The following is a 21,342-nucleotide window of genomic DNA, read 5'->3' on the forward strand; positions in this document are numbered from 1 at the left end:
CCCAGCCAAAGACTGGAGCATCAGCTCTCGGACCAACAGGCTCAGAGACAGCTTCTACCCCCAAGCCATAAGACTGCTAAATAGTTCATTCAATTGTTGCCCAGACTATCTGCATTGACCCTATCTTGCACTTACTTTATGCACCCTCACAAGACTATATATAAACTATATGTATACTCACTTACACACATTATACTGACACTCTCACACAAACCCCACACATCAGCCTCCCGAGTGGTGCCACTACAGCCTAGGGTTCAACCCCAGGCTGTGTTACCGCTGGTCTTGCCTTTATGTAAATGTTTACCTCAAATACCTAGTACTCTGCACAGTGATATGGTACTGGTAGTCCATGTATATAGCTTAATTATTGTGCATTTTATTCCTCTTTTGTTAAATTGAATCGTGGGCGGGGGACTGTGGATCTGTCTCAAATCATATCAAATCAAATTTTATTAGTCACATGCGCCAGATACAACAGGTGTAGTAGACCTTAGTGAAATTCTTACTTACAAGTCCCTAACCAACAAAGGAGTTAAAAAAATAAGAATAAGAATAAGAAATAAAATGAACAAGTAATTAAAGAGCAGCAGTAAAATAACAGTAGCGAGACTCTGTACAGGGGGTACCGGTACAGAGTCAATGTGCGGGGGCACCGGTTAGTTGAGGTAATTGAGGTAATATGTACATGTAGGTAGAGTTATTAAAGTGACTATGCATAGCTAATAACAGAGAGTAGCAGCGGCGTAAAAGAGGGGGTTAGGGGGGCGCAATGCAAATAGTCTGGGTAGCCATTTTATGAGATGTTCAGGAATCTTATGGTTTGGGGGTAGAAGCTGTTTAGAAGCCTCTTGCACATAGACTTGGCGCTCCAGTACCATTTGCTGTGCGGTAGCAGAGAGGACAGTCTATGACTAGGGTGGCTGGAGTCTTTGACAATTGTTAGGGCCTTCCTCTGACATCGCCTGGTATAGAGGTCCTGGATGGCAGGAAGCTTGGCCCCAGTGATGCACTGGGCCGTGCGCACTACCCTTTGTAGTGCCTCGCGGTCGGAGGCCAAGCAGTTGCCATACCAGGTAGGGATGCAACCAGCTGTGATGCAGCCATATAACCTTTAGAGGATCTGAGGACTCATGCCAAATCTCTTCAGTCTCCTGAGGGGGAATAGGTTTTGTCGTGCCCTCTTCACAACTGTGTGCTAGGACCATGATAGTTTCTTGGGGATGTGGACATCAAGGAACTTGAAGCTCTCAACTTGCTCCACTAAAGCCCCGTCGATGAGAATGGGGGCGTGCTCGGTCCTCCTTTTCCTGTAGTCCACAATCATCTCCTTAGTCTTGATCACGTTGAGGGAGAACCACATGGCCAGGTCTCTGACTTCCTCCCTATAGGCTATCTCACCATTGTCGGTGATCAGGCCTACCACTGTTGTGTCATCGACAAACTTAATGATGGTGTTGGAGTCGTGCCTGGCCGTGCAGTCATGAGTGAACAGGGAGTACAGGACGGGACTGAGTACGCACCTCTGAGGGGCCCCTGTGTTGAGGATCAGCATGGCGGATGTGTTGTTACCTACCCTTCCCACTTGTGGGTGGTCCGTCAGGTAGTCCAGGATCCAAATGCAGAGGGAGGTGTTTAGTCCCAGGGTCCTTAGCTTGTTGATGAGCTTTGAGGGCACTATGGTGTTGAACGCTGAGCTGTAGTCAATGAACAGCATTCTCACATAGGTGTTCATTTTGTCCAGGTGGGAAAGGGCAGTGTGGAGTGCAATAGAGATTGCATCATCTGTGGATTTGTTAGGGCGGTATGCAAATTGGTCTAGGGTTTCTGGGATGATGGTGTTGATGTGAGCCATGACCGGCCTTTCAAAGCACTTCATGTCTACAGGCGTGAGTGCTACGGGTCGGTAGTCATTTAGGCAGGTTACCTTAGTGTTCTTGGGCACAATGACGTCATTGATGCACTTATTGATGAAGCCAATGACTGATGTGGTGTAGTCCTCAATGCCATCGAAAGAATCCCGGAACATATTCCAGTCTGTGCTAGCAAAACAGTCCTGTAGCTAAGCATTTGCTCACATTTCTTTGTGTGGAGTAAATGTGGTCTAGAGTTTTTTCCCTCTTGATGCACATTTAAGGTGTTGATAGAAATTTGGTAAAACGGATTTAAGTTTCCCTGAATTAAAGTCCCCAGCCATTAGGAGAGCCGCCTCTGGATGAGAGTTTTCCTGTTTGCTTATGGCGGAATACATCTCATTGAGTGCTGTCTTAGTGCCAGCATCAGTCTGTGGTGGTATGTAGACCGCTACGAAAAATACAGATAAAAACACTCTAGGTAAATAATGTAGTCTACAAATTATAATGAGATTACCATGAGATACTCTATCTCAGGTGAGCAAAACCTCTGAGACTTCCTCAGATATTGTGCACCAGCTGTTGTTTACAAATATACAAAGTCCGACCCCCCCTTGTCTTACCAGACGATGATGTTGTTTTATCCTGCTGATACAGCATATAACCTAACCAGCCAGTGTTGATAATGTCGTCGTTCAGCCACAACTCCGTGAAGCATAAGATGTTACAGTTTTTAATGTCCCGTTGGTAGTTTAATCTTCCTCGTAGGTCGTCAATTTTATTTTCCAATGATTGCATGTTAGCTAGTAGAACGGAAGGCAGTGGGTGTTTATTCGATTGCCTACGAATTCTCAGAAGGCATCCCGATCTCTGTCCTCTATTTCTGCATCTTTTCTTCACGCAAATGATGGGGATTTGGGCCTGTTCCCGGGAAAGCAGTATGTCCTTCACGTCGGGCTCGTCGGACTCGTTAATGGAAAAAAAATATTCTGCCAGTTCGTGGTGAGTTATCGCTGTTCTGATGTCCAGAAGTTATTTGCGGTCATAAGAGATGGTAGCAGCAACATGGACAAACACCATCATTAAGTTTGTCGATGACACAACAGTGGAATAAGTACAAAAATAAGTTACAAATAATGCAAAAAACGAACAAAAACTCATTTGGTTAGGAGCACGTAAAACATCAGCCATCTTCTTCAGCACATTCTCCGTCCGTTAGTACGTTTGTCACATGAGATATCTTAGACAGCACTATCCTGATTTTGACTCAACTTAGGTGAATGATGTGTCTTGCCATAGAGATCCGGCATTTACAAAATTACACGGATTGGCCAGATGGTGGCGCTATAACAAGCGATTGAAAACTCTAACTTATAAATGTCATGCCCCTCACCCCATTTTACCTAAAGTCATGAAATGTGGTACATTGGTCCTTCTCCTCACAAGGAACACATTTGCTTCAGAGATCCATAAGGTCCGCCATGATGGATTTTTTTGCCATTTTGAATTTTGTGAAAAACACTTAAAATGCTACTCCTCTGGCACTGAATGACTGATCTGCACAAACCTTGATATGTGGCTTAGATGGACAAAGGTCTCTCAATGCAATATTTTCCAGACTACTACCTAAAACAACATGATCATTAAGCAATAAACATTCACCGGGGCATGGTCATGGTCACAATTTGGTACATATGTTGCAAACACTGTCAAGACTCAACATATGCAAGAACATTCCATCAACCACACGGTGGCGCTATAACGGGCACATGCTTTGTTACTTACAGTATAGTCTAGTTTGAATTGTTGTCACTAATGTTTACTGTTTTTGCTTACAGTTGCCTTGTTATTTTTAACTCTGCATTGTTGGGAAAAGCTCGTAAGCAAGCATTTCACTGCAAAGTCTACACACGCTGTATTCGGCGCATCTGACAAATCAAATGTGATTTTGATTCAATTTTTCTCTCTCTTAACATGATGTGTACACATGCGCACACAGGGAGAGTGAACTTGCGGTAGTCCAGGCGGGCTGTTTGATGCAGGTCTGCCTATTTTAAAACCTACCCTCGAGCCAGTAGGCAATGGCACCTGCTCAGTTCCAGGTGAATTTCAGTTATCAAAACACAGTACTCCCTACCCCACTAAAACCCATGCACACCACTAATTCATTCCAAGCTGACAGAAATATAGTAACAGTACATGACTATCATTTATGCAAAGAAAATAATTCAAGCTATAAAGGAGTTATCCCTCTTAGATTCACATGGTACTTTTAAGCCATGTTCACATTGGCAGTTTGAAGTGACTCAAATCCATTTTTTTTGCAAATCCGATTAGAATCTGTTATTTTTCCTGAAGTCTATACAGCCCACCACCTTCAAAGGTGCTTTGAAGTCAGATACAAATCTGATTCCTGGCCAGGTGATTTGTGTCTGAATGGTAAAATCTGATTTGCCCTCAAGTGGTTTATTAACTTTTATTTGGCATATACTGTTGCTTGCTAGCTACTCTGTTGAGAGTTTGACAAGACCATATGGTAGCTAATTATCTTGTTAATTGCTTACAAACAAATTAGTGAATGTTATAGGAAGCTAAACAGCTACCTAGCTAGCTAGTTGACTGACTTGGCTGGCCAAAAATGACTCATCTTATCCTTTGGTGCTTTAAAAGTGTTCTTTGAGCATTCACAGCAACTGGGAAACGTCTATGGCAGGAATTGTTGTCATCTTAGCTTGCTACAAATCTTCTGAGTGATGGGAAGCACGAGCACCACCACCAATTAGCCAACACCACTGTGCACACTCCTGTCATTACTATGACTAGCATAGCCATGTCATCAAATTACCAGTCCTAATTTGGTCACTTGTAACGTGATATTTGGACAGTAAGTATTTCAAAACGGATTTGATAAACAAAACTGATTTGAGCATTAAGGCCTGCAGTGTGAACAATTCTTTAGAGAGGCGAGTGGTGTGGATTTCAGGAGTTCTCAAAATCCTTCATTTTCTAATTGGACCAATTTTACACTTTGATGATATGATATTTACATATCAACCAGTGAACAAACAGTGGCTCCAGGTTTTCCAGCAGCAGGTTTGGAGGTGTACACAGTGAGAAGTGGATGTGCTGCCTTTTGTTTACAGTTTACAAGACTCTCTTCCTGGTACGCTGGCATCACAGGAACCTGTTGACAGAGCCAATTGGACAAAGGTGCAATGCAAACAGGCCAGGGGAAAATACCAGGTTGTTCCACAGTTTGAAAAGGGTTAATGTGGCTGAGATGGCAGATAAAGCTTATTGTGAACAACACCAGCCTCAGGTTATACAGCCCCCCCCCCCCCCCCTCTCAATAAAGAGCAGCAGATGTAGACAATTACTTCCCCCTGTGACGCAGAGTGAGCTCAGGTCATGGAGTGTGTACAGTATGTGTGCGTGCGTGCATGTGTTTGTGAGGGGGCTGTGACTACCCTATGAAAAAAGGGCAGCCACAAGAGGACTTAAATAGAGCAACAGGAGGATGAGATGACCACTTGTATCCGATGTGGATCTGCAGGATGTATCTGAAGGTAAGAGGTCTTGACTCAGGTCGAATTGGACTTAAGGGATCCTCAATACTTTACTATAGACCTAACTGAAATTAATGAAGGATGAGGCTAATAAATTTTCGAAATGTTAATTATAGTTTGTTCTGTAATCATTAAAGGTGCAAATAATATGACTCAAAATGAATTGTAATGTTATCCATTGGTTTGTTCCCACCAGTTACGCATGGGCTATATGATGTGTCAATATAGTCATTTTACCTTTCTTTAACTAGGCAAGTCAGTTAAGAGCTAATTCTAATTTCCAATGACAGCGTAGGAACAGTGGGTTAATTGCCTGTTCAGGGGTAGAACAACCTTGTCAGCTCAAGGATTTGAACTTGCAATCTTTCGGTTATTAGTCCAACACTCTAACCACTAGGCTACCCTGCCATAAGATGACTAAAGATAAGAGTAAGCTATTTAGATTTCTCTGCAAACCTAATTTGCAGAAATGAATCCATAATCACCTCTGTTACTGAAAGACATCGTGATTTTCATAGAAGATTGGTACTGTGTGTACTGAGCCCTTTGCACATTTGTTCTTGACTAGAATGTGCTAAAACAAGATATTATGGAGCTGTGCGATCAGACGTTCGTTTAACATGATGTTTAACCCGTCCTTATTTACAGTATATGAGCACCACGGCAGGCAAGCAGGCTGCACTTTACCTTGATCAGAACAGAACACAGCAGGCAAGGTTCGGAGAGGGCCCTGGAGGAAGTCTAATCCTATTGCTGAGAGAAAAAAATAAATCCTCGGAGCCAAATGTCTCTCCAGAAATACCATGCCTGACCATCCAGAAAGCAGCCACCAGTTCACTCCATTAGCTACCACATCTCAGCTTATTAAATTGAAACGGATGGTGCATGAGTGGTGGCTGCAGGGCAGGGATAGGTAACATTGGAGGTAGTACACACAGAGAGATGAGACCCCTTCAGGATCATTTACGATTACGGTTTTATATTTTCAGATGAAAAGAGTATACCTGGAGTAGGTTATGTGTAGTTAGTTTAGGACTAACTCAAATGTAGTGGTGTAACGATAATGTACAGACACGGTTGTGGGGACATATTCTTGTGACTAAATTGGTAAACAAATGTTGATGTTGTCAAATATGTTTTAATAATCAGCATATCTGTTTCTCATCCGAAAAAGAGAACTGTTCTGTAGCTATTGTCCGTGGAGAGCTATGCCACTGTTCAACCCCTTGGTGTGGGTGCGGGAGTGGCTGCGACAGAGCAGAGGCTCCTCCAGACTGGTGCTGGTGGTCGTGTGTGTTGCCCTGCTACTGGATAACATGCTGCTTACTGTTGTCGGTGAGTCCAGACAACCCACACACACACATACACACAAACACACACTTTCAAAAGTGCACGTGGCGTGTACCTTAGATCGGGCAGTGACATCTGCATTGAAAAAGGGACATCACACATTTCATTTCATATTTAGCTGCAGGGCCAACAGTGCAGCTAGCGTGACCATGGCAATTGCCTTTACCTCGCCTGACTTCTAGAGCACACAGAGAATAACTCGGTGCGACAGAGAGCAGTGCGACCACATTCCCCCTCATGGAGTAGATCCACTGTGCCTCCCCAGTACTGAGAAAAAAAGGGTTGACCTCTCTTCCTTCCGCCTGCCTTTTAAAGTCCACAGTCTCCCCCAAACCCAAATGTGTCGTCTCTCCTCTCTCACAGTGCCCATCATCCCAACGTTTTTATATGCCCTTGACCACCCGACACAAGACCCCTTCATCCAGCCAAGCACACAGAGGCCATCTGAGGAGGGCTTCACATTGGCCTCAGTCCACTCCTTCTACGACAACACTTCCTACAGCCTCAGAGGCTCTGAGAGCAACCTGTCTGAGGCCCTCCTCTTCAACATCTCCAGAAACTCCAGCCAGGTGAAAGGCAGCACATGCCAGGAGGACAGTGCCTTCTTGGACAAGGAGAATGTTCGTGTGGGACTCCTCTTTGCCTCCAAGGCTCTGGTGCAGCTTCTAGTCAACCCCTTCGTGGGTCCCCTGACCAACAGGTACATGTTCCGGCTTCACAGCAAGTGTTTTGTGTGTGTGACAAAATCACAGCTAGCTAGGACAGTGTTCAATATCTCATTTATTGAACATGAAGAAATACAATACACACTGGTTCTAATCATATCCTTCTCTTTTTCCCCAAGGGTTGGATATCACATACCAATGTTTGCTGGCTTCATCATCATGTTTGTTTCAACAATAAGTATGTGTGTCTGACACTGGCTTCTAACTTATTACACACAGTTGATAATGAGATATAATTGAGGTAGTGATCTCTAATATACACACCATGACTCTTTCACAACTCCAATGCGTCATCTTTAGATTTGATTTTATCTTACCACAGTGCAGTCATGGTAACGGAGGTTGTGTCTGGTGGTTGTCAGTGTTTGCCTTTTCAGGTACATACGCCTTGTTGTTTTTTGCTCGCTCTCTTCAGGGAATTGGTTCCTCTTTCTCCTCTGTGGCAGGTACTGTGTGTGGGTGTTGTGTTTTGTGTTTCACAATAATATCCTAACTCCACAGTGTTGCAATAGAAATGGAACTATTTTGTCCTAGCATCTTAATGTCTAAGTGAAAAGCACGTCTTCTCCTGTAGGGCTGGGAATGTTGGCCAGTGTGTACACAAATGATGAGGAGAGAGGCGTAGCCATGGGGATCGCTCTGGGTGGATTGGCCATGGGAGTCCTCAGTGAGTTACTCTCCTTACTCCCCCTTTCTATGATCCTAGTGTTCCAGTATGGCTCAGTTGGTAGAGCAAGACACTTGTAATGCCCAAGTTTTGGGTTCAATTCCCACTGTGGCCACCCATATGAAAATGTATGTATGCACTACTACTGTAAGTTGCTTTGGATAAAAGCATCTGCTAAATAGCAAATGGTTATGGTGAAACGTGTTTTATGCTACAACATGACAAACTTGAAATCATCATATGTAAAATCAGGGACTTTTTCTTGAAAATGTCTTTGACAGTTGGAGCGCCATTTGGCAGTGTGATGTATTCATTTGTGGGGAAGACTGCTCCTTTCTTAATCTTGGCTTTCCTTGCAGTATTTGATGGAGGTAAACAAATAAAAATATTTATTATAATATTATATCAAGAACTGATTTAATCTCAGTGCTATGACTGCTTCAATACCGTTTATCTGTTACACGTTACATTACAGTGACCTTATTACATTGTAATTATTCCTGTAATTACAGTGTAACAAGTATCGTAATCACTCAGTACTTGTACAGTACGGTCTGTACTTACAATGTACTTACGGTTACTTAGGCTTAGGGTCGGTGCTAAGGTTAGGGTTATGCTTAGTTCAGTGTAATATGAGGAATTACTATATTTGTTGTTACACTGTAATTACAGGAGTAGTTACAGAGTAATAAGGGCACTGTAACGTAAAGTGTTACCAGATTATCTCTTGTGGCTAACAATCAGAATGAACAGTTTAGACAGGCAAGCTGTTTGTATTGTTCGGAGAGGACAAGGTATATTATAGGAATGTTTCCTTAATGCCAACTGTCTGACTCTCTAAACACACAGCGTTACAACTTCTTATACTTCAGCCATCAAAGATTTCACCAGGAGTGAGTATACTTTTACCATCTCTTTCGAGATTAAAAAAAATGTAACACACTCTCAAAATGAACATAACTGACTTGATCAATTCCCAATCACTTAAAATAGTGGGGCTTCATCTCAATTCATCATTTCTTGATTCCTCAAATGCTATGTCCAACCTCCCACCTCCACAAACCATTAGAGAAGAAAGCCTGAGGCAAGGGACGTTGGACCTTCTGTTCCAATACTGTAGAGTAGGAGGCGAGGAGCTAGGATGTGAGGAACCTCAAGATGCACCGAACATAAGCCATCATTGCATTAAGTTACACATGCTGTCTTATTTTAGAATGGTGACGTTTCACAACTCCCTCACATTAGAAAAAAACAGACATTTTTTCTCTTTCTGTCTCCTCCGGCTTAACATTTCACATTAACTTACAGAGTGTGGAGGGCACTCCTTTGCTGACCCTTCTGAAGGACCCCTACGTTCTCATAAGCGCAGGTGAGACTGGGCCTTGACTGTCAGAATAACCAACCAGAGACGAAGGCTAAACACAGAGGAAGTGTCCCTAATGTCACCCTATTCCCTATTAGTGCACTACTTTTGACCAGGCCTTATGGGTGAAGTAGTGCACTAAATAGGGATTATATTGCCATTTGGGAAGCATACATAGTCCTAAAACAGAAGTGAGCTGACCTTGGTGCTTTGGTTTCAGGCTCTCTGTGCTTCGCCAACATGGGAGTTGCCATTCTGGAGCCCACACTTCCCATCTGGATGATGCAGACCATGTGCTCTCCCAAATGGCAGCTTGGTACGTTCCGGTGTTGTCTTTTTCTTTACAATTAATATTTTAGATTGCAATACTCCTTCCTGTGTCTGACAGTGATTTGCGTTTGATTTATAGGTATGGCTTTCCTACCAGCAAGCATTTCTTACCTTATTGGCACCAATTTATTTGGTTTGTTGGCTAACAAAATGGGAAGGTAGGTTTTCGTTGATCTTTTCCTGTTAGCTTCTATTTGCTCCTACATACAGTACCAGTCAAAAGTTTGGACACACCTACTCATTCAAGGGTTTTTCTTAATTTTTTACAATTTTCTAAATTTTAGAATAATAGTGAAGACATCAAAACTATGAAATAACACATATGGAATCATGTACTAACAAAACACCTGTTAAACAAAGCAAAATATATTTTAGATTTTAGATTCTTCAAAGTTCCCACCTTATGACATGTTGACAGATTTGCACACTCTTGGCATTCTCTCAACGAGCTTCACCTGGAATGCTTTTCCAACAGGAGTTCCCACAAATGCTGAGCTCTTGGTGGTTGCTTTTTCTTCAATCTGTGGTCCAACTTATCCAAAACCATCTCAATTGTGTTGAGTTTGGGTGATTGTGGAGGCCAGGTTATCTGCTGCAGCACTCCATCACTTTTCTTTTTGGTAAAATAGCACTTACAAAGTCTGGAGGTGTGTTGGGTCATTGTCCTGTTGAAAAACAAATGATAGTCCCACTAAACTCAATCCAGATGGGATGGCGTATCGCTGTAGAATGCTGTGGTAGCCATGCTAGTGAAGTGTGCCTTGAATTCTAAATTAATCACAGACAGTGTCACCAGCGAAGCACCCCCACACCCTCAGACCTCCTCCTCCATGCTTCCCAGTGGGAACCACACATGCGGAGATCATCCGTTCACCTACTCAGCATCTCACAAAGACATGGTGGTTGGAACCAAAAATCTTAAATTTGGACTCATCAGACCAAAGGACAGATTTCTACAGGCCTAATGTCCATTGCTTGTGTTTCTTGACCCAAGCTAGTCTCTTCTTATTATTGGTGTCCTTTAGTAGTGGTTTCTTTTTGACCATGATTTGACCATGAAGGCCTGATTCACGCAGTCTCTTCTGAACAGTTGATGTTGAGATATGTCTGTTACTTGAACTCTGTGAAGCATTTATTTGGGCTGCAATTTCTGAGGCTGGTAACTCTAATGAACTTATCCTCTGCAGCAGAGGTAACTCTGGGTTTTCCTTTCCTGTGGCGGTCCTCATGAGAGCTAGTTTCATCACACCGCCTGATGTTTTTTGCGACTGCACTTGAAGAAACTTTCAAAGTTCTTGAATTCTTCCTGATTGACTGATTTCATGTCTTAAAGTAATGAAGGACTGTCATTTTTCTTAGCTTATTTGAGCTGTTCTTGCCTTAATATGGACTTTTTTTAACAACTGATTGGCTCAAACGCATTTTGAAGGAAATAAATGCAACATTTAAACTTTTAACAAGGCACGCCTCTTAATTGAAATGCAATCTAGGTGAAGCTTGTTGAGAGAATGCCAAGAGTGTGCAAAACTATCATCAAGGCAAAGGGTGGCTACTTTGAAAAATATCAAATATATAAATATTTTGTTTAACAAATTTTCAGTTACTACATGATTCCATATATTTTTATGGCTTGTAGCTTGGATGAAAAGGTGCCCATTGTAAATGGCCAGCTCCTCAGTCTCAGTGGCTAATATATGCATATTATTATTAGTATTGGATAGAAAACACTCTGAAGTTTCCAAAACTGTCAAAATATTGTCTGTGAGTATAACAGAACTGATATTGCAGGCGAAACCCTGAGGAAAATTAAAACAGGAAGTGGCTTCTATTTTGAAAACTCCATGTTCCATAGCCTCCCTTTGCTGGATTTAAAGGGAAATGAACCAGATTCCTTTTCCTATCGCTTCCTCAAGGTGTCAGTCTTCAGACATACAGTGCCTTGCGAAAGTATTCGGCCCCCTTGAATTTTGCGACCTTTTGCCACATTTCAGGCTTCAAACATAAAGATATAAAACTGTATTTTTTTGTGAAGAATCAACAACAAGTGGGACACAATCATGAAGTGGAACGACATTTATTGGATATTTCAAACTTTTTCAACAAATCAAAAACTGAATTTTTTTTTATGTTTGACAGTGGGGATGGTGTGTTCAGCTGTGTTGCTTTTACGCCAAACATAACGTTTTGCATTGTTGCCAAAAAGTTCAATTTTGGTTTCATCTGACCAGAGCACCTTCTTCCACATGTTTGGTGTGTCTCCCAGGTGGCTTGTGGCAAACTTTAAACGACACTTTTTATGGATATCTTTAAGAAATGGCTTTCTTCTTGCCACTCTTCCATAAAGGCCAGATTTGTGCAATATACGACTGATTGTTGTCCTATGGACAGAGTCTCCCACCTCAGCTGTAGATCTCTGCAGTTCATCCAGAGTGATCATGGGCCTCTTGGCTGCATCTCTGATCAGTCTTCTCCTTGTATGAGCTGAAAGTTTAGAGGGACGGCCAGGTCTTGGTAGATTTGCAGTGGTCTGATACTCCTTCCATTTCAATATTATCGCTTGCACAGTGCTCCTTGGGATGTTTAAAGCTTGGGAAATCTTTTTGTATCCAAATCCGGCTTTAAACTTCTTCACAACAGTATCTCGGACCTGCCTGGTGTGTTCCTTGTTCTTCATGATGCTCTCTGCGCTTTTAACGGACCTCTGAGACTATCACAGTGCAGGTGCATTTATACGGAGACTTGATTACACACAGGTGGATTGTATTTATCATCATTAGTCATTTAGGTCAACATTGGATCATTCAGAGATCCTCACTGAACTTCTGGAGAGAGTTTGCTGCACTGAAAGTAAAGGGGCTGAATAATTTTGCACGCCCAATTCTTCAGTTTTTGATTTGTTAAAAAAGTTTGAAATATCCAATAAATGTCGTTCCACTTCATGATTGTGTCCCACTTGTTGTTGATTCTTCACAAAAAAATACAGTTTTATATCTTTATGTTTGAAGCCTGAAATGTGGCAAAAGGTCGCAAAGTTCAAGGGGGGCGAATACTTTCGCAAGGCACTGTAGTGTCAGGCTTACATTTTGAAAAATGAGCCAGACGATAACATTCCGTCAAGTGGTCACATGAGTTTTGCTCGCGCAACAGAATTTGGACAGCCATTGTTTTCCCCTCTCTTACTGTGAAAGACATTTGTGGTATATATATTATCGATTATATATTTTAAAAACAACCTGAGGATTGATTATAAAAAAACGTTTGACATGTTTCTGTGGGCATTATGGAAACTATTTGGAATTTTCGTCTGCATGGTCGTGACCGCTCTTTCCTGTGGATTTCTGAACATAACGCGACAAACAAACTGAGGTATTTTGGATCTAAAAATAATCTTCATGGAACAAAAGGAACATTTGTTGTGTAACTGGGAGTCTCGTGAGTGAAAACATCCAAAGATCATCAAAGGTAAACTATTAATTTGATTGCTTTTCTGATTTTCGTGACTGAGCTACCTGATGCTAAGTGTACTTAATGTTTATCGTGCGATCGATAAATTTACACAAACGCTTGGATTGCATTCGCTGTAAAGCATAATTTCAAAATCTGACATGACAGGTGGATTAACAAAAGGCTAAACTGTGTTTTCCTATATTGCACTTATATTGATTTCATGAATATAAATATTTATAGTAATATTTATTGTATGTAGCGCTATGCTATTCAGCGGTTGTTGATGACACTTATCCCGATATCGGGATTGCAGCCATAACAAGTGTTATTTCACAGTTTTGATGTATTCACTACTATTCTACAATGTAGAAAATAGTCAAAATAAAGAAAAACCCTTGAATGAGTAGGTGTGTCGAAACCTTTGACTGGTACTGTATCAATGATCAATATATAAAAGCATTTCACCATCTCTTTAATGCTAATTACTCAGTAAAGGAGATCTCATGTAAGCCTATAGGGGTTGTGTGAATTGGTGTGTGTGTGTGTGTGTGTGTGTGTGTGTGTGTGTGTGTGTGTGTGTGTGTGTGTGTGTGTGTGTGTGTGTGTGTGTGTGTGTGTGTGTGTGTGTGTGATGAAGTTGATGATTCGCAGTCAGGAGAAGGTATTTTCCTCTCCTCAGGTGGCTGTGCTCCATGATTGGGATGTTTATTGTTGGCATCAGCCTCCTTTGCGTGAGTATTATTTCCTATGCACTTTTTTGTCTCTGCAAGATCACAAGGTAGTTCAATGAATAACCATCATATTTCTTGTCCTATAGGTTCCTTTTGCAAAGAACATCTATGGTCTTATTGGTCCAAATGCAGGCCTGGGGTTTGCTATTGGTGGGTGCCAATGTGTTATATAGAAACCCATATGAATGATGGTCTGAATCACCATTACAACTATGAACTCTCTGCTGTGTGTATTAGGAATGGTGGACTCCTCTATGATGGCCATAATGGGATACCTGGTGGATATTCGCCATGCCTCGGTCTATGGCAGTGTTTACGCCATAGCTGATGTCGCATTGTGCATGGGTTTTGCCATTGGTGAGTGATCATTCCTTTGTTGTCTGCTTCTACACAAATACAGCAAATACAATAAATCACTTGAATTGTATGACCCAGCCAGGGGTCTCAGCGATTCAACGTTTCCTAGCTTGCCTGACCCAGCACCATCCTCTGTCTCCCGTGTTGTTGTGATCCAGGTCCTTCGATAGGGGGCTCCTTGGTCAGGGCCATTGGATTTCCTTACCTCATGGTATTCATTGGCATCATCAACATCTTCTATGCTCCACTGTGCTTCTTCCTGCGTAATCCTGCCATCAGGGAGGAGAAGATGGTGAGTGGTATTTCCTATTTGCTATCCCCTGGCTCCAGTCATAATCCAGACCCACCAGAATGTCTGGACCAACGTGTTCTAACACATCCTAGGAGGTGAGGTTTGCAATCCAATGTGTTTGTATCAGTGCCAGCTAACAGAGAATCAGCCCTCACATATAGTGGGAAGGTGTATTAGCCAAAGGTATAATTGTAGAAAAGATAGTGCCTCTTATTGATGTGGGTCTTTACCGAATAATTATGATCATGGTTTTAAAGTTGATGGTCATGCACTTCAAAGATACAGTCATAACAGAAAATAAGGAATAAATTATTAGAAATTAATAATAATAATAATATTATAAAATCCAATTAATAATTTAATAATACAAATAGGAGTTTAAGAGTCAAATATGAAAATAAAGATTATTTCCTACTCTTAATTGTATGCCCTGAAATCAGGTACTTTCTTACGGCCCATGACAATCTTTAACAAATGTCTTATGTGTCTTTTAGGCCATCATAGACCAGGAATGCCCTCTGCACAGGAAGAGCTACAACACACAGAAGGAGTGTCGAGAGTTCCCTTTGAGTGACGAGAGCGAGGAGGAAACGGAGGAGTAACATGCTCCTTGTCAACCCAACACACACATTTTTTTTTACAGTGAAAGAGCAGAGGCATTGTTCATAATGCCTTTGAATTGACATGTTGTCTAGAAAAGGCATTTTGTTAGCACTTATCTGTATTCAAAGTTTCCTAATGACCTCTGACCTTATTGCTGGAAATAACAAACAATGGCACCTGTGTTTTTAATATGGTATGTATAGGGACAGTAGTGTTTGCATTTTATTGTGTGTGTGTGTGTGTGTGTGTGTGTGTGTGTGTGTGTGTGTGTGTGTGTGTGCGTGCGTGCGTGCGTGCGTGCGTGCGTGCGTGCGTAACTCTGTCAGAGTTCTGTTAATAATTTTGCTTAATGTACTAATAGGTGAAAGGAACACTTGTGCAGGCTCAACAAACATTAAAACCTACTATAAGCTTGAAAATGACATCTTTACATACATTTGGCATTTGATTGTAGCTACGTTTATGTTAATTTGTTGCGCCTACCATATGAATCAGTAGCTTTCAATGTTTGAAATATGTTCAGTGTATCCGGATAACTAATTGGTTTAGATCTAGAATAATGCTTATTCCTAGGCCTATTCCTAATTGCTGAATATAACCTATCCACGATCATGAAAGCGGATTATTTCATTCACATCGCTCGACAAGAGAACAATGCTTGTTCAGAGCGCATAAAAGCTCAGAGCTTTTAGTTCAAATGCTGTAACATGTAATATCCTCTCTTCTAGTGTGTCTCCCTGCATCAGCCAATCGGCTGCTGTCTGGTATAGTGCAAGAGCTATCTCGCCTCACCTTTAATTTCCTCTTTGGCTGTAGCAAGGCTCTGTCTCTGTCCCAAACGGCACCCTATTCACTATGTAGTGCACTACTTTGACCAGAACCCATAGGGCTCTTGTCTAAAGTTGGGCACTATATAGGGAATAGCCTAGGGTGCCATTGGGACACAACCTCTGTGTTGGGTTGGTTTACTTCTAACCAAGGAGTGGAAATTATGAACACAAAGAGGCAAAGATGAGATAAAGAGAGCAAGACTGGCATCATTGTGGCTCAAATGCCTCAAATCTTCTTGGCCCACATAAATAACATATTGCCACTACAAGCGCATGTGATGCGAAGCAAATTGTCAAAGCCAAAGTATATATTTGATTGCACGTTATAAATGCTAAATTAAGTCTTATTAAATGTATCTGGAAAACAGAATAAAAAGTCAAGTACAATGGGTCAAGTGGAAAATTCCAGCTTTATACTGAAGTTTGAATAAAGGAAAGTTTCACCAGAAGACTCAAGTAGGAGGCTATTTCAAAATGGTGGAAGTTTTATTTGAGACACCACATTTAATTTTTTTTAAATTTGACCTTTATTTAACTAGGCAAGTCAGTTAAGAACAAATTCATATTTTCAATGACTGCCCAGGAACAGTGTGTTAACTGCCTTGTTCAGGGGCAGAGCGACAGTTTTATTTACTTTGTCAGCTCGGGGATTCAATCTTGCAACCTTTCGGTTACCAGTCCAATGCCACTAGGCTACCTGCCTGTTTATCTGAACAGTATATTATTTTTCACATTATTTCCTCACTCAATCAATATATACATGTTTTCATATTGTGTTTTCCCATCAATGATGGTCTTTTCCCCTCCTCTGAGGCTGTAAGCTTGGCCAACAGGAAACTCCTAAGCTGTTACTCTGAGATGACGGAATAGGAACCTGTTTGGCTTTCCAGATAAATGTGTGTGATAATTAAACAGAACTGCGTCATTCATAGACTGGTGACAAGAATGGAGACATCACATGTGAAGTAACCTATCCTGGACATCGTCACTCCCCAAATGAGTCAAATCTGTCATTGTCTTTACTTGTGGTCAAACCAATAGAACACAAATAAAAAAAGGCATTGGGATATGAAGATTTCCATTAAATTTACCAGTAGATGCTATGAAAGTCATCATCAATTGCATTGACACATTTTGGAATATTAACCAAACTTAATCATGCATTGGCCAGAAGACATTACTTCTCTTAGATTATTTGACAAAGGGATTTTACTGTTTGAGTGTAGAATTAAACATAGTTTTGCCTTAAAGGGACTATCTGTAATTTCAACAGCCTGACCCTGAAATTTTGGTTGGTAAGCTCAAAAAATATATATATTTGTCACAAGCGCTGAATACAACAGGTGTAAACCTTACCGTGAAATGCTTACTTACAAGCCCTTAGCCAACAATGAGGTTTTAAGAAAAATAAGAGTTAATAAAATATTGGCAAAATAAATGAAAGTAAAAAAATTAAAGAGCAGCAATAAAATAACAATAATGAGGCTATATACACGGTTCACCGGTACCGGGTCAATGTGCAGGGGTGCAGGTTAGTTGAGTTAATATGCACATGTAGGTAGGGTAAAGTGATTATGCATAGATAATAAAAATGGGGGGGGGGGGGGGTTGGGGGCCTCCCGAGTGGCACAGCGGTCTAAGGCACTGCATCACATTTGCAAGCTGTGCCACTACACCACTGTGCCACTCCAGGCTCTATCACAGCCGGCTGTGACCGGGAGACCCATGGGCTGGCGCACAATTGGCCCAGCATTGTCCGGGTTAGGAGAGGGTTTGGCCGGCAGGGATGTCCTTGTACCATCGCGCTCTAGCGACTCCTGTGGTGGGCCGGGCGCATGCATGCTGACACGGTCGCCAGGTGTACGGTGTTTCCTCTGACACATTGGGGTGGCTGACTTCCGGGTTAAGCGGTCATTGTGTTAAGAAGCAGTGTGGCTTGGTTGGGTCATTTTTAGGCTTTTAGAATGTTTACAAATGTATTAAAAACAAAAACAGAAATGCCATGTTTACATAAGTATTCAGACCTTTTGCTATGAGACTTGAAATTAAGCTCAGGTGCATCCTGTTTCCATTTACTATCCTTCAGTTGTTTCTACAACTTTATTTTTTATTTAACTAGGCAAGTCAGTTAAGAACTAATTCTTATTTACAATGACGGCCTACCCCTAACAACGCTGGGCCAATTGTGAGCCGCCCTATGTGACTCCCAATCACGGTCGGTTGTGATACAGCCTGGAATCGAACCAGGGTCTGTAGTGATGCCTCCAGCAGCTTAGACCGCTGCGCAACTCAGGAGCCTCATTGGAGTCCACCTGTGCTAAATTCAATTGATTGGACATCTATAGGCAAACATCTATATAAGGTCCCACAGTTGACAGTGTATGTCAAAGCAAAACCGAAGCCATGAGGTTGAAGGAATTGCTCCGAAACAGGATTGTGTTGAGGCACAGAACTGGGGAAGGGTACCAAAACATTTCTGCAGCATTGAAGGTCCCCAAGAACACAATGGACTCCATTATTCTTAAATGGAAGAAGTTCGGAACCACCAAGACTCTACCTGAGCTGGCCGCCCAGCTAAAATGAACCACCGGGGGAGAAGGGCCTTGGTCTGGGAGGTGACCAAGAACCCAGTGGGCACTCTGTCAGAGCTCCAGAGTTCCTCTGTGAAGATGGGATAACCTTCCAGAAGGACAACCATCTCTGCAGCACTCCACCAGGCCTTTATGGTAAAGTGGCCAGACAGAAACCACTCCTCAGCACATGACAGCCCACTTGGAGTTTGCTAAAAGGCACCTAAAGGACTCTCAGACCATGAGAAACAATATTCTCTGGGCTGATAATACCAAGATTGAACTCTTTAGCCTGAATGCCAAGCGTCACGTCTGGAGGAAACATGACACCATCAGCTGCAGGGACTGGGAGACTAGTCAGGATCAAGGGAAAAATTAACGGAGCAAAGTAAAGAGAGATCCTTTATGAAAATCTGCTCCAGAGCACTCAGGACCTCAGACTGGGGCGAAGGTTCACTTTCCAACAAGACAATGACCCTAAGCACACAGGCAAGACAACACAGGAGTGGCTTCGGGACAACTCTGGGTGGCCCAGCCAGAGTCCGGACTTGAATATCTCTGGAGAGACCTGAAAATAGCTATGCAACGATGCTTCCCATCCAACCTGACAGAGCTTGAGAGGATCTGCAGAAAAGAATGGGAGACACTCCCCAAATACAGGTGTGCCAAGCTTGTAGCGTCATACCCAAGAAGACTCGAGGCTGTAATTGCTGCCAAAGGTGCTTCAACAAAGTACTGAGTAAAGGATCTGAATACTTATGTAAATATGATGTAAGGTTATTTTTGCAAAAATTTCTACAAACCTGTTTTTGCTTTGTCATTATGGGGTATTGTGTGTAGATTGATGAGGGGAAAAACACATTTTGATCCATTTTAGAATAAGGCTGTAACTTAACAAAATGTGGAAACAGTCAAGGGGTCTCAATACTTTCCAAATGCATTGTTTCGTTTAAAAACATTTTTTTACAAAGAGCTCTATTTTCATGTCATCTGACCAAAGCACTGGTTCCAATCCGAGTGCTAATCACGTTTAGCAAACTCCAGGCGTTAACATTTGTTGGATGACATGAAAATAGAGCTCTTTGGCCAAACACACCAGCGATGTGTTCAGCATCAAAATGAGAATGCATGAGCAGAAAATCACAGACCTACCTGCTCAGTAGATACTATACATCAGAAGGTTTGCTATGTGAATAAGGTGATGGAGCTCGCTTTGTGGTGTTTTCCCCATACTTTTGAAACTATGTCCAAAAAACATACAATATATTTATATTTGTATAGGTGTAGTAGATGAGAGGTTCCCAAACTGTGGGGTGAGGGGTTGCCAGGGGGGGGGGCACCTGGACCCCCCCCCCCCCAAAAAAAAAAATTAATTGAGCAGTGCATCATCAGTTCCTCTTGTCATGTTCATTGCATACCTTAGAGAGCTATTTATAATTCATCAGAAATGTCCAGATCAACCAGCCAATTTTTTATTTTGTTTTTTTTCACCCATAGATTTAGTTGTAATTGTTTGGTCACCAAAGTTCCAAAAGTCCCAGCCTTTGAAACTTTGGTTTTTCTAGATATGGCTACTACATTATGATCACTACATCTGATGGATTTGGATAATGCTTTAGAGTAGATTTCTACAGCATTAGTAAAGATGTTATCAATACAGTGGTTGATTTCATTCCTGTGCTGTTTGTAAATACCCTGGTAGGTTGACTGATAACCTGAATCATGTTGCAGGCACTGGTTACAGTTTGAAGGTTTTTATTGAGTGGGCAGATTGAAAGCCAGTTAATATTTATGTCACCCAGAAAACAAACCTCTGTTGATATTACATATATTATCAAGCATTTCACACATATTATCCAACTACCTAATGTTAGCACTTGGTGGTCTATAGCAGCTTCCCACAAGAATGGGCTTTAGGTCAGGCAGGTGAACTTGTAGCCATATTACTTCAACAGCATTTACATGAGATCCTCTCTAAGCTTTACAGGAATATGACTCTGAACATAAATGGCAACACCTCCATCGTGATTGAGTATGCATAATGTCTGCCAATTTGAAAAATAAATAGCAAAATGTGTTTTATATTTATTTTCAATGGTCCATCCAGTACAACATTGACACATTTAAAAATGTAATGTAATGACAAATCAGTTCTCATGTTTGCCATTTAATTTCCTTGTTATGATAGCATGAATTGTGACAAAAATTTTAATAATTCTCAATTGGTAACTGACAATGCTCTTTCAAAACCTGTGTGGTTTTAAGACGGTCAAAATTGAAAGGATCAATCAAATTCGATACATCAATCGCAATGCTTAATTTTGCTATTTCGTTTCCTCATTTTCTTTATCGTTTTAGACCCATATTGTTTGTCAATCAAACACTGTTTGCGCGGTTTCGGTAGCTGAGGTAGAAGAGAGGTTAAATGTGCCAAAGATGATGGATATACTGACAAGATACGTCTCTTCACAATGGGAGTCGTTGTCCACAAAGCAGCGTGGCAGGCTGTCTAGCGCCCGCCTATCCTTTCTTTGGATTGGTGGATAGTATACATCAATATTGTATACTTTAAAAAAAAATATTCGACAACAGTTGTTGACATCAACCGCCTGTATGAATATCTATAGCCATCTCGAGACAACTCTGATGTAGCTACTG

General features: G+C 41.6%; 1 protein-coding gene across 3 annotated transcripts; it reads left to right on the top strand.

Annotated features, from left to right (window-relative positions):
- Positions 1–2,893: 2,893 nt before the first annotated feature.
- LOC110526112 (chromaffin granule amine transporter) lies at positions 2,894–16,682 on the top strand. Of its 3 annotated transcripts, XM_021606743.2 has the most exons (16): positions 2,895–5,419; positions 6,594–6,754; positions 7,133–7,469; positions 7,614–7,672; positions 7,857–7,940; positions 8,069–8,161; positions 8,443–8,532; positions 9,011–9,054; positions 9,470–9,530; positions 9,745–9,840; positions 9,934–10,012; positions 13,981–14,032; positions 14,119–14,182; positions 14,270–14,389; positions 14,548–14,681; positions 15,176–15,492. In XM_021606743.2, exons 2-16 carry the CDS (start codon positions 6,628–6,630, stop codon positions 15,281–15,283), a joined length of 1,548 nt encoding a protein of 515 aa, XP_021462418.2. In that variant the 5' UTR covers positions 2,895–5,419; positions 6,594–6,627; the 3' UTR covers positions 15,284–15,492. The 3 variants fall into 3 exon arrangements, with proteins under 3 accessions (XP_036836292.1, XP_021462418.2, XP_036836291.1); XM_036980396.1 differs by having other exon boundaries at positions 2,895–6,754; positions 15,176–16,682; XM_036980397.1 differs by lacking the exon at positions 7,857–7,940 and having other exon boundaries at positions 2,894–6,754.
- The last annotated feature ends 4,660 nt before the right edge of the window (positions 16,683–21,342 follow it).

The sequence above is a fragment of the Oncorhynchus mykiss genome, chromosome 6 (genome assembly GCF_013265735.2).
Source record: "Oncorhynchus mykiss isolate Arlee chromosome 6, USDA_OmykA_1.1, whole genome shotgun sequence".
In the NCBI taxonomy this organism is placed as follows: domain Eukaryota; kingdom Metazoa; phylum Chordata; class Actinopteri; order Salmoniformes; family Salmonidae; genus Oncorhynchus; species Oncorhynchus mykiss.